Consider the following 14151-nt stretch of genomic DNA (forward strand, 5'->3'; position numbering starts at 1 on the left):
TTTTTTATATTCTGAGGTCCTAAAATTTTTCTACATTATTATACAGCTTAGCACATGGTAACCCTTTTGTTCTGGTCTTTTCTTTTCTTTTTTTTTTTTTTAAGCACTAAGAAATTCTTAGATATTATTTCCTTAATCATTGGCTCCTCTGTGCTATCTCTATTTCTCCTTTATAAACTTCTCTTTGTTAGATACTGGTAAATCTAGAGCTATTCTCTAGGATTCTTTTCTTTTAAACTTTATCTTTTCTCTGGAAGAATTCCTTACCTTGCTCTTCCTACCTAACTTGCCCTTCTGTTTTTTCATCCATTAAATTCTTTTTCTTTTTTTTTAAGATTTTATTTATTTATTCATGAGAGACACACAGAGAGAGGCAGAGACACAGGCATGAGAAGCAGGCTCCTTGCATGGATCCTGGGTCTCCAGGATCACGCCCCGGGGCTGAAGATGGCGCTAAACTGCTGACCCACCCAGGCTGCCCCATCCATTAAGTTCTTAATGGTAACAATTACATTTCTTCTTTTTTCAGATCTCCTCTTGAGTCTGTTTTATAAAAATAAAGATCCTGTTGTTTCATGGATGTAATGCCATTTACATCTCCAAAGATATTAATCATTCTTCATATCATGTTTAGTTCTGAAGCCTTCCAAGCTGTAAAGGCTTCTTGTCCTGATCTTTCTCCAAGTTGGCCATCCTTGTACTTCTAGTTGTTTCCGACTGTGAGCTCATCTTTTGAAAACTCTCTGTGATCTGAGTTTGGGCAGCTGGTCCTGGAAGAGGGGCTGAGCAGTGGTGGTTGCTTGTGCTCCCTGCTGTTTTCAGTGGCAACAGGGGACGGGAAATGTTGAGGACAACCTTACAAGCCTTCAGAGCTTGTCTGGTCCCCAATTCATCCTGAGTATCATCAGCTACCTGGGTCCTTTCCCTATTTCTCCATCCGAAACTCTGACCTAAATAAACACTGGGTGGAGAAGGGAAGAAGGAGCACATAGGACTCAAAGGACAAACTGCTCCCACCAGCAGGGCTCTACTAAACCCTCCAAGGCCAGCCCTTCCCCCTACCCCCCTCCCCCCCCCTGCCAGCGCGCAGTCACGAGCTCCTGGTGGTTCTTGGTCTATCCTTTCCTCTTGCCCCACCCTTCAATCTGCCAGGAATTCCTTGAAGCCTCTAGTCCCTTAAGAGGTTTATGTCTTATTCTTAGGTGTGGCTAGAGATTCAGATGTTTCTTTGTATCAGTACTATAATTTCTTAGATTTGGTGCAGTGGAGGGAACCTACATCTTGAAACTACCACATGCATAATCTTATCCTTAAACAGAGCCTCCTGAGCAACAGATAGGATATACTGGAATTAGAGAAAACTCTGGTACTTATTTGGTATGCTGGCTGTTTCCCTTTTTTGCTCTTGGATCCAATTTCTGGTTTTCCCCTCTTTGACCCTGTATCACAGGAAACTACATTCCCTGACTCTCCTAATACTTGCTTTCTGGGCCAGTTCAGCCAATGGGCCTCCCAGGTGGAAGACTGGAAATGGTGTGAGAGAGAAGCTAGGGCTCCCAGCCAGGATGATGCCTCTGATCACATCTGTGGCTCTTTGGTGGCCCCAGCACTCACTGGGCCTGCTAGCTCCTGCTGGTCAACTCTAGTCTTAGGCTTTATTTTATTTTTTTAATTTTTTTTATTGGAGTTCAATTTGCCAACATATATCATAACACCCAGTGCTCATCCTGCCAAGTGCCCCCCTCAGTGCCCATCACCCAGTCACCCCAACCCCCCCTCCCACCTCCCCTTCCCCTACCCCTTGTTCATTTCCCAGAGTTAGGTATCTAACCATCTGCTTTAGTAACAGAAGCTTCTACCATCATCCCTCAGGTTCCAGGGATATAGGGCCCCCTGCTGTTCCTGATCTTTGGGGTGCTGTGTATTTCCTTTTAATATCATCTCCTTACAACAGATTTCCTGTTAAATTCCCTTTGTTGAGAGGCCTAGTACGGTTTTGTTTTCCTGGCTGAACCCTGACTTGAAGATCAAAATTCTGAAGAGTTATCTTCAAAGGTAATGGTAATTCCTTTCTTTGAGGGGAAGGGAGCATCAGAGTGAAGGAATTTCAACTTGGGTTTCTCTGTATCTCAGCGATCCTGAGCTATTTCAAGAAATGACAGGGAATTCTTCAAAATGTGAATTTTGGCAATATATTTCATTTTAATTGCATATATGCCACAAAGCAAATTTGCAAGGAAAGGCTTAGGACCCTCTCCTATTATTAAACATAGTGTTCTGGAATTACGAAATGGCATGCTAGAGGAGTGAAAGCTTTGATTATAGTGGAAACCTTGCTTAAGGCCTCCTCAAGCTTTAGACCTACTTCCAGGCACAGCCATGAAACAGTTTAAAGAAAATATTTTCATCATCTCTATTATTTACCATTTTCTCTGTTGGGAGAGGATTAGGTGAAATGATACTAAAGCCTTAGAAAAATCTTGTGTAGCTCTATTTCTCATTTGGAAATAGAGAATATCACTGCCTTCTAAGCCCAGCCAATTATTCACTCCACAAATGCTTCATAAACTGCAAAGAAACAACAAGAAAGCTCACCACTGTGGCTCACGATCAGAGAGAGAATGAGAGCCACATTGTGCCACCGATATGCCACATGGCTGCAAATATAAAAGGCCCTGAACGATGCCACGCTTGTAGAAAAGCCCTGAATCCCTGCTTTCATTCCCATTTTGCGTGTCTGAACTATAATACATGGGCCATCTATTTATTAAAGGAGAGAGCTTACCTTGGCATGGGATAAACTGGTGCTTGCAGCAAGATGCTTTTTAATACAAAGGACGTTTCTTGAATTCCTTTCAGATCTGAGATCCACAGCTTACCAGTGTTTGGTGTGTATGTTTTAAAATTGCCTGACTATTATACGATCCCTTCTCTTCAGCTGGCATGAGAAGGATATTCCCATCCTTTATATGCTCTGTTCTTTACTTCCTCAAAGCTGAGGCGGCAAAAACACTGCCAGCCTTATCCAGCTTTTCGTGGAAAGCCGCCACTCTTAACTGGCGCCTAAATGCAATTTCAGACTGTCCCCAGAGACCTTCATGCTTTGAGGTGAATTCATAACATTAGGGCCAACAAAGAAGTTAACACAAACTTTCACTGTTAAAGAAAAAGAAAAAAAAGTCTGCAGGCTTACTGAAGGAGCTCTGCGTCTGAGAGTGCCTCTGTCCTCTGCTCCCCAGTGAAAATGGCCAGTTCATCCTTCAGTTCTTGGATTTCTTTTTGAAGGCGTATAATCATCTACAAATGGCAAGGTGGGAGAATGAATGTCAGCTCCTCATTAAAGGGAATGTGGTGACAGAGAACATACATCTCTGAAAATTACAAACAATTGTGAGGATACAAAAACGTACAGAAGATGATGTAAAAGCCACACCTGTATCTACCACTAGGCTTTGTGAAATCTTAACATTTTGTCAAAATTGTTCTAGAATTCATTTTAACAAATAAAACATTACTTATATAGCCAGAGCCCACAATTCCTGTTCTCTTTCTGTCCTTCCTGGGGTGATCACTGTACTGCATTTAGTGGGGAGCATTTGTCTGCATGTTTTCATATATTTACTCCATCTGGATGGATATAATTGCAAATCATATATGGTATCGTTGGCAATGCTTTAAATTTATGTAAATGTTACTACCACATGGAATGGCAACTTGTTTTTTCTTCCTCACATTGTTTTTGAGATTATTTATATTGCTTCATGTGGCTCTAGTTCATTAGTTTCATGGATATATACTATTTCATTAAAGGAATATATCACAATTTATCCATGTCTCCTGTTGATGCACATTTAGGATTTTCACTTTTGCTATTATAAACAGTGTTGCTGTGAACACTATAAATCTCTGGGCACATATGTGAGTCACTCTATAGGGTCCACTTAGAAATAAAACTGTGTGGTTGTAGAGTATGTGCATCTTCCCTTTAGTAAATATTGCTAAACTGCTCTTCAGAGTAGGTGTATAAACTTACATTCTTTATCAGCAACATGTATATATTCTTTCCTGTTTCCCCAAATTTACTTCACCACGTATGTAGTGTTGACAGATAATTTAATGTTGCCACTTTGGAAATTGTAAAATGGTACCTCATTTAGTTCCAATCTGCATTTTCTGATTATTATGGAGGTTGATTATCATTGCATATGTATATTGGCTGTTTGGGGTTCCTTTTCTGTAAATTACTTATTTACATTCTTGCTCATATTTCAGTTGAGTTGTTTTATTCTTCCTTATTGATCTGCATGCAGGTTTCTTTATATATGAATCCTTTGTTAGTTTTTTTTAATTTAAAATTTTTCTTTACTTTGAGAAACAGCAAAGAGAGAGAGAGAGAGAGAGAGAGAGAGAGAGAACAGGCAGGGGGAGGGGCAGGCAGAGGGAGAGGGAGAAGCAGGCTCCCTGCTCAGCAGGGAGCCTGATGCAGGACTCCATCCCAGGACCCTGGGATCATGACCTGAGCCAAAGACAGATGCTTAACAGACTAAGCCACCCAAGCACCTGAATCCTTTGTTAGTTTTATGTAAGATACATAGATTTCTTCCAATCTATACCATGTTTTTAATTTTCTGGCATTCTTTCTGTTAAGTGAAGATTTTAAGTTTCAATATATTTATTATCGACTTCTTCCATTATGAGTTGCATTTTTGTGTCTTCTTAAAATCTATTTTACCTAAAACCAGAGGAATATTTCCCTATATGTTCTTATAAAAGTTTTAAAGCTTTGCTTTTCACATTAGACCTTTGTTTTGTATAAAATATGGGATATAGATCTAATTTATATTTTATACAACTAACCATGCAAGGTTTGCTATTATAATTCTTATATAACATGTTTCTACATATAAATGTGTCTTTTTCTGGGCTATTGGTTAAAAACATTATGTTCTTGACTATATAGGTGGCAATACTATGCTATTCTAATTATTATACCTTAGGAAATTTTGACATCTAGATAGAACAAGCCCCTTCCATTTTATTCTTTTCCAAAATAGATACGGCTATTCTTAGTCATTTGTTCTTTTGTATAAGTTTGAGACCCAGTTTGTAAAATTCCACCAAATGTCCTCCTCAATTTTTAACTGGAAATAAATTTGGTAAGGGTAATTTGGTTAAGACTTATCAAATTAGTGATGTTGAATCATTTCATTCATGAACATAGTATGGCTTCCTACTGATTCCTTTCAATAAAGGTCTATCATATTCTCTATAAATATATGTTTAATTATATATTTTTCCTAGAATGTTAAAGTTTTTGTTGCCATTATTAATGAAATTTTTGTAAAATTACATTTTCTAATTGTTAGCTTTTGATTTATAGGAAGGTGAATAATTTTTATGTGGGGATTTTGTACCAAATAATTTTCTGAACATTGTTTTGGTTGTTTATCATTAAATATACTTAGATGTTCTAAGCAATCAAATTGTCTGCAAGTAACGACAGATGCTTTCTTCTTTTCAAATCCTCATACTTTTTTTTTTTTTTAAATTGTCTCTGTCCTAACTAAGACTTCCAAGTATAATGCTTCAGACATTCTTATCTTATTACTTCTAACATTTCACCTTCAAAATGTTTGCTGTAGTTTTTGGTTGATACCCTTAATCACTTTAAAGCTGTTCACTGATATTCATAGTTTGATGAGTCTTTTCAAACTACAGATGAATGTTTAATGTTAAAAATGCCTTTTCTTCATCTAGTGATGTGATCATATAATTTTTTCTCTTTTCAACTGTGAATATGATGAATCACCTTGATTCATGTGATTTTCTTTTGTTATGAACTACTTCAGATATACAAAAAGATATAAAGGATGTCTTGTAAACCCACTACTTAACTTAAGTGAACACCAATATACCTACTACTTAGCTTAAGAAATAAAACATTACAGATACTTTGGAAGCCTGAACCTCTCTGTAGAGCCTTCTCTAAATGAATCCCTCATTACCATTACCTGAAATATGGTGTTTATTTTTCCCATGGCTCTTTCTTTTGCTATATACATTGACATGTTTTCTAATGATACACTATCTTTAAATTCTTAAAATGAGCTCAAATAGCTCATGCTACCACATATCATAGTAATAATCATATAACCATGATACAAAATTCCTAAAACAAGAATTAGCAGGGTGAATTAAATTTATATTCTTCCTTCAATATTTACTAAACTTAAAAAAACATGGAGTCTGTTCCATCCTTCCCTCCTGCTTTCTTTCTCTCCCTCACTCTTCCCTTCCACCTCTCCTTTCCCCTTTCTTTTCTTCCTCTTTTTTTCTCTCCTTTTGGTAGCTTTGTTCTTATTGAGTCTATTTATTAGTCATAGATCTATTGATGTTTTAAAAAATTCTTCTTAAAAAGATAAAACAAAACTCTTCTTGCATTAGCTTCAGTGTTATGTTTTTATAGAAAATTGTACATTTTGTTGTAAAATGTACTGCCATAAAGTCATTCAAACTATTTTATTGTTATTTGAAGATATCTACTGTATGTATAGCTAAGTCCCCTTTTCATTCCAAATGCTGAGTTGATTTCTGCCTTCTTTATTCTTTTCTTCATTAATCTTTCCAGAGATTTTCTCATTTTATTAATAGACTAAAAACTGAGTTTTGTTGCTCCTTTCCACTGTGTCTTTGCTTTGGGTTTTATTTTCAGTCATTTTTATACTTTTTAATTTCTGTCTTTCTACTTTTTTGTATTTATTCTGTTGTTCATTTATCTAACTTCTTGGCTTGGGGTTTATCAGACCAAGGGAGTCTGTAAGTTTGAATTTCAAACCCATGTGAACCAGAGCCTTAGTTAGGATTTCAAATTGCGAGGGAAACCGCATTTTGCTTCACCTAAAGTCTAAGCTAAGGGCAGATAAGCTTCCCTAGCTTCTCCCTATGCCTAGTGGGCAGATTGATTTCCTTCCTGGTTCACTCTTGCACTGGTTTTATGTTGGGAAGCAGACAGGATGTCAGGTCCATCATCCATCTTCCAAGGTTCCAGGGCTCCAACTCTGAGGTCTTTCTTACAATTCCCTTCACCCCTTTACTCCAGAACGACTGCAACTTCAGCTTTGGTTTTGGGCCCTGGGGAATTCCCTTACCTCATTCAACCTCAGACATAGATTTCAAAAGTGCTCATTAAATTTTATATATAGGCGGGGTTCAGATTATCTCTGCCACACTGGCAGGACCAAAAGCTCCAAAGAACAGGATACTGAGTATTTTGAATATGTCAGTGCTCCTAGAATTTCATTTAAATGAACAGGATTGGGTGGGTTTGAGTTGTTTGCTTCTTTTCAGAAACATACTCAGAATCATCAAGCTCTAGAGTGAAAATCCCTAGGCAGGAGCTACGTGCATCATTTGTTTGTATCGCCTCCCCCTACTAAATTAATATTGATGACATATTTTCTATTTCTACTAAAGCTTTCAAACTCAAATCTAACAACCAAATTAACTTCTGTTACTGAACAGAAATCTCAAAACTAAGCCAACTTTTCATGATTTTGAGATTATTACAGTCACACCTCCCATCAAATTACTGTAGAAACTTTGGAATGAGAGCCATCCTTAGGAGATTTTGGCCCATGCTGAGTCACCACAGACTCTGGCCTCTTCACAATTCTTCTATCACCTTGTCTTACTGAGGTATCAATACTTGTAAAGAGAGCAAATTACAACCCTGGCAAACCCGATCCTAGAGGGCTGGCTTTGGATTCACCTGTGCCATTGGAGTTTTAGAGTAAAATATTGGAAATCCTATCCAAGTTGTGTTTTGGGTGGCTTTGAGGGCAAATTTACAATTGCCACCTGTGCTTGAGAAAAGCTTTGTCCATAAAGTCATGAAGTCATATCAGTTTTTAAAAGCCATTAATTATAAAAGAGACCAGGAGATAATACTTGTCAATTGCCAGATTGCTCTGCACCAGGAAGGCCTCACTATTTGTTCAATTAGCAGCTGTCAGCTTTGATTCAGGTTTCTCTCTTCTTTACATTTCTTGTAGCCCTACATCAAATACATGACAATGTTCACCTTTCTCTACATTCCTCAAGTTCCCTCAAAGTCTCTCTAGCCAAATTTAAAGAAAAACACCTCTCTAGCACTTAATATGTTCATTTTCCTTCAATTACACACTACTTTCTGTTTTTGGGCTAACGACTCATGACTGTCTTTCTCAGGCTGCTCTGTGATGCTACAGGGCTGCTTGCTGGTGAGGCACGGATGGCAGAAGAATTCATCCTATGAGTTCTCTTCCACTTGACTCATGCCTTTGAATTCTGACTCCTTCTTCCAGGAAGGGCACTGTGTGATGCTGGTGTCTGACCAGACCTGTGCTGGAAAGAGACCCTGCCTCACCCATTTGGTTTCTCCAAAGATTTCCATTTGAGCAGCTCAAGCTCCTGAGGAAAGCAGAGTAAAGCCAATAACCCCATTACTCTTTTAATCTCTTTTGTCTTTATATGTCTGTGCAATGGTTTCAGGGGATACAGAACAAAAATCAAAAGGAAACAATTAATATGAGTAATAGAGAATTTGAGAAGGCGCTTTTTTTTGGAATTTGAGAAATTTATAAATGAAGCATTATTGGTGAGATTTCACACCCTTTATATAACACATACTGCTAAGCTTACGCCAGCTTATGTTCTAGAGAAAATTTTAAAAGCTGAGTGATTTGAAAAGTAATATAATCTTAATTTGGCAATGTACAAAATTAAAATATTTAATTTCTACATTTTCAATGTTGGTGTAAGTTGATTCCATGTTGTATTTAATTTAGAGAAGACTAACAAAATAGAGAGAAAACATCTGCATTTAAAATGAGGATCTGAGTCATGGAACTTGCAAATATTTTTGCTTTAAAAAATTCACTCTAATAAAGCAGGATGCATTGTTATAAAACTAGAAGTTTGGCTATTTTTCCATGGACTCAACCAATGATTAGTTTTTTAAAAGATTTATTTATTTATTTTTAGAGAGAGAGAGAGAGAGAGAGAGAGAGGGAGAGACAGCAAGTGTGTACAAGTGCCGGAGGAAGGGCAGAGGGAAAGGGAGAGAGAGAATCTCAAGTAGACTCCTTGCTAAGCCTGAAGCCCAACACACGGCTCGATCTCAGGACCCTGAGATCATGACCTGAGCCAAAATCAAGATTTGGATGTTTAACTGACTGAGCCACCAGGTGCCCCAATGATTAACTTTTTAAATCTCTTAAGTAAGTAACAGGACAGTTAACGCTAAATATGGTTCAACTATATAACCTTTACAACTTCTGTCTCTCTGTTAGCTTTTATAAAAGATGGTCTAAAAAAAAAAAAAGATGGTCTATTATTATTATCTCTAGATTGTTAAACTGGTATTTTCTGAAAGGGTACCACCTGCATGTAAATATAACTAGCCATGACTGCATAGCACATGTCCTCGGGACTCACTACACATTCTAGGAGTGGACTGATAGGACTGCAGGTGGGAGGCCCTTGAGTCAGATCATTTGCACTTGAATCCTGGCTCTGTCACATATAGGAGGCTGTGACTCTTAACAAATTATTTAACATTTCTATGCCTCAGTTTTGTCATCTGTAAAGTGGGGATAGAGATGATATCTACTCATAAAGTTGTGAGAATTAAATAAATTAACATGTTTCCAATATTTAATACATTGCCTAGTACAAAGGACATGCCTCTTGAATTTTGCTGATTTTTGATCTACTTTGATTTTTTTTTTCTAACATAGTTTAAGTTCAAATTTGCTTACTAATCTGGGATCGATTTCTTCATTAAGAACGGCTTCATTCTTTATGAGTGCCACTCGTTGTGCAAATCTGCAGGTCGATATAGACTCCTAGAAAGCAAAATAACTCCTTAAAATGTTATGGCTCAGAGAGATAACAACTAATTTTTGTTCACAGAAGAAAGAAGCACACCTAAAGAGTGACATGTACAAAATACAATGAGGAAACATACCTCCAAATTAGGAATCTTTGCTCTAGGACATCATTTTGTTACAGTTTTACTTTGGCTTTGTAAAATGACCAGTACCAAAAATGTGGGAGATCATGAGCTCCTACGTGGTGACTGATATGTATTTTTCAAGTACTGATCTATTAAACCAGAACCACATATATAAATCATAATCATAGCAGGTACTATTATAATCCACAAACATGAAAGACTACAAAATAAACATTTGTAACAGGCCAAAAAGAGGCTTTTCAAGGCATCTTCGAATGCACTTAGGGCTTGGCCTTGTTTTGGAAGACACCCTGCCACTTCCTGTTTTCCTCTTCTGGAGAAAGTTTGGATTCCAAGCACTGGACTGAAATGCATAAAACATGAAGCTGACTTTAAAACAGCCCATGAAAGCCAGTCAGTAGTCAGCCCCTGACAAAGCATCCTGTGTGCTGTACTCAGTGACGTGTCTAAGGGACACATCGTAGAGATGCCTCCAAGGTATCTTAGTAATCAGGAACAGAAGGGAACAGAAGCTAATCAGTCTCCTCTCTCATGTCTTCTGGCCAAGATGACTAACCCAGTAACAGGCTTCCCAAAATTTGTGTATGAGCCTTCTTCCTATCTCCCAGGCTGTGTGAAGTTCATTCTCAAATGGGGTAATTATAATGCTGGCAAATAAACCAAAACTATGCTCTCTGTAGGGTGTTTATAACCCAGAGCATATCCCAAACAGCTGAAAAGATGGAAACCCACCCAGGAGCCTCAACTCCGTCTCATAAACTAGCAACAGAAACTCAGATTGAGATCTCCAGAAAGAACCCCAACATACGTCAATATTCCTTTTCTCTAAAGACAGTGTTGCAATCATGGTCGTCATGCAGTTCCCTCCCAAACTGTCTCTTAGGACACTGGTCATCATGGAGTTCCTGTAGGGAATGTGTGCACGGTGTTTTTCGGAAAGAGCAATGATCACCTGTGGCACAGTAGAAAAATAAGGGCATTAGATTAGCAGAAAATGCACATCTGATGCTCAGCTAAGCTGCAACTGCAGTGAACATTCAAACAGAAATCATAATTGAATGCAGGCTGACATCTAAAACTTGAGCTCAGACTAAATATCTTAACAAGATTTGGTACAATAATGGTGGAGATGGAGGGAAGTAAACTTACCTAAAACATAACCCATGAACACTGTAATTTTTGGACAGATGATATAACTTGGCATAGAATAGGATATATTATTATCCTGTTTTCAGCCATTGGAAAATTCATGTAAATCATGATCATGCCAGATTTTTATAATCCTATCAAAATTGATCTATACGACCCATCTTCAAGGTAGAAGATGCAGAGCAATAAATAAGAACTATGAGAGACAGCAGGGGTTAGTGGTGGAGACCCAAGAATCTGGTACCATATTGTCCAGGTCCAAATTCTAGCCTTACTAGCGCATGTCACTCAACATCCCTGTCTCAGTGTCCTCAACTGTAAAACACAGAAAAAATAATATTTATCTTGTAGGGAGTTGGGATAATTAAGAGTTAAAATGCACAAATTACTTTGAAAAGTACCTAGCCCAGTGCTGTACAGGTGTTTGCTACCATTCTAAGTGATGGGTGAAGTTTACGTTTGTTCAGCTAAGGCTCACTTGCCTTACTCTTCACTTAATAGGAAGGTACTAGCTGGATGAAAGGCTGCTGTGGACTTGTCCCCAAACGGAGCCACCAGGGGCTCAGGGTTTTCCTGGGAAGATGAACCCAGGGCTCAGATGTCTATCCCAAGCATCAGGAATAAGGTACCCACAGACCTGGGCATCACAAGGGCCTGACTCTTGAAAATACCTCTGCTAACACCTACCATTGTTCTAATCTTCCTTCCTCTCAGGTGTGTAATCCCCACCATCAGAACTCCTACTCCCTTGGTTTACAAAACAAGATTGGTTTTTTTTTTATAATAAATTTATTTTTTATTGGTGTTCAATTTATCAACATACAGAATAACACCCAATGCTCATCCCGTCAAGTGCCCCCCTCAGTGCCCGTCACCCATTCACCCCCACCCCCCGCCCTCCTCCCCTTCCACCACCCCTAGTTCGTTTCCCAGAGTTAGGAGTCTTTATGTTCTGTCTCCCTTTCTGATATTTCCCACACATTTCTTCTCCCTTCCCTTCTATTCCCTTTCACTATTATTTATATTCCCCAAATGAATGAGAACATATGTTTGTCCTTCTCCGATTGACTTATTTCACTCAGCATCATACCCTCCAGTTCCATCCACGTTGAAGCAAATGGTGGGTACTTGTCATTTCTAATGGCTGAGGAATATTCCATTGTACACATAGACCACATCTTCTTTATCCATTCATCTTTCCATGGACACCGAGGCTCCTTCCACAGTTTGGCTATTGTGGCCATTGCTGCTATAAACATCGGGGTGCGGGTGTCCCTGTGTTTCACTGCATCTGTATCTTTGGGGTAAATCCCCAACAGTGCAATTGCTGGGTCATAGGGCAGGTCTATTTTTAACTCTTTGAGGAACCTCCACACAGTTTTCCAGAGTGGCTGCACCAGTTCACATTCCCACCAACAGTGTAAGAGGGTTCCCTTTTCTCCGCATCTTCTCCAACATTTGTTGTTTCCTGCCTTGTTAATTTTCCACATTCTCACTGGTGTGAGGTGGTATCTCATTGTGGTTTTGATTTGTATTTCCCTGATGGCAAGTGATGCAGAGCATTTTCTCATGTGCATGTTGGCCATGTCTATGTCTTCCTCTGTGAGATTTCTCTTCATGTCTTTTGCCCATTTCATGATTGGATTGTTTGTTTCCTTGGTGTTGAGTTTAAGAAGTTCTTTATAGATCTTGGAAACTAGCCCTTTATCTGATACGTCATTTGCAAATATCTTCTCCCATTCTGTAGGTTGTCTTTTAGTTTTGTTGACTGTATCCTTTGCTGTGCAAAAGCTTCTTATCTTGATATTTTAAAGGCTGTTTGGGACAAAACCACTGGTCCTGCTTTAAATTAATGACCAGAGATTTTACTACAAACCAGATACCTTGTGATATTTCTCTCAAAAATTACTTCTCCACTCTCAGAAATGAAGCCTTCACATCTTATCCTTTTGTTTCAGACCTCCACCCAGCCTCTCTCCCTGCCTTCAGTCTTAGCTGATGGCCACATACCCTTCCATTAGAAGTGAGGAGCCTGACCATAACCATCTCCTGTCCCACCATCAAATGCCCCCCACACTCTGTCCTTCCTTGTGTCACCAAACTGCTCCTTCTAAGGCCAGTGCCCCATCCTCTCCCTCTTCTTCTCTCATCTACCTTGCTCCTACAATTAACCTTTCTCTTCTGCATCAATTTCCGTCTCTCACCTAGATCATTCTCATCCTGCATGCCCACTAGTCTAAAAACTAAGATGGCTCTTGCCAAGGTTATCAGCAACCCCTGTTGTACTCAAAACATTTATTGCCATCTTATTAGATCTCTGAGTTGAGTAAGCATTCAACACAGGAACTCACTGCCTTCTTTTGGAAACACTTTATTCATTGATAACTAGGGCACCACACTTCCCAGGTTTCCATCTTTCCTTAAATACTAGTTAACGAATCCTCCTTTCCTTCTTTCTAAATTATAAATATTGGAGTGCTCCAGGGCTTAGTCCTTGATCCTCTTCTCTTTCTTATCTATACCCTCTCCCTATTAAATCTCATCCAATCACCTGGCATATACATATATCCTGACATCTCCCCCATCAGCTTCCACCTGTTCCCTGAGCTGCTATCTCTGTGGCAACCCTAAATCTCCACTTGGATGCCTATTCTTGATCCTCTCTCCCTCTCTCCACAAATCTGATTCATTTCTGGGCTCTCCGATCATTCTTAATGGCACCACCATTCTACCTAAGGGCACAGGCCACAACCCTGGGCATCATTGTTATTTCCCCTTTCTGAAATGCAATCCATCAGCAATTTCTACTAGTTTTACCTAAAAGACTTGCCCAGAATTGGACCACTTTTCACACTTCTTCTGCCACCACTCCAGGTTAAGCATCTATCATCCTTTCCTTGAACAACTACATAAGGCTTTGACTCAGTCCTTGCTTCTCTTTTTCCCTGCTCTGCCCTGGTCCCTTGGTCTACTTGCCACAGAGAAAT

At 38.9% G+C, this 14151-nt stretch overlaps 1 protein-coding gene across 17 annotated transcripts in view; it reads right to left on the minus strand.

Moving 5' to 3' along the window:
• KIF6 (kinesin family member 6) overlaps window positions 1-14151 on the minus strand; it is a 380623-nt gene that overhangs the window by 234290 nt on the left and 132182 nt on the right. For 16 of the 17 annotated variants that reach the window (XM_038553965.1, XM_038553967.1, XM_038553964.1 and 13 more), the window contains 3 exons: window positions 10824-10967; window positions 9798-9884; window positions 3194-3297 (listed from right to left, as the gene is read on the minus strand). In XM_038553965.1, coding sequence (XP_038409893.1) covers window positions 3194-3297; window positions 9798-9884; window positions 10824-10967 — 335 coding nt within the window. Of the gene's footprint in view, window positions 1-2785; window positions 3051-3193; window positions 3298-9797; window positions 9885-10823; window positions 10968-14151 lie in introns of those variants that run through there. The other variant, XM_038553975.1, reaches the window with a different exon arrangement.

Source organism: Canis lupus, chromosome 12 (assembly GCF_011100685.1).
Source record: "Canis lupus familiaris isolate Mischka breed German Shepherd chromosome 12, alternate assembly UU_Cfam_GSD_1.0, whole genome shotgun sequence".
NCBI classification, from domain to species: Eukaryota; Metazoa; Chordata; class Mammalia; order Carnivora; family Canidae; genus Canis; species Canis lupus.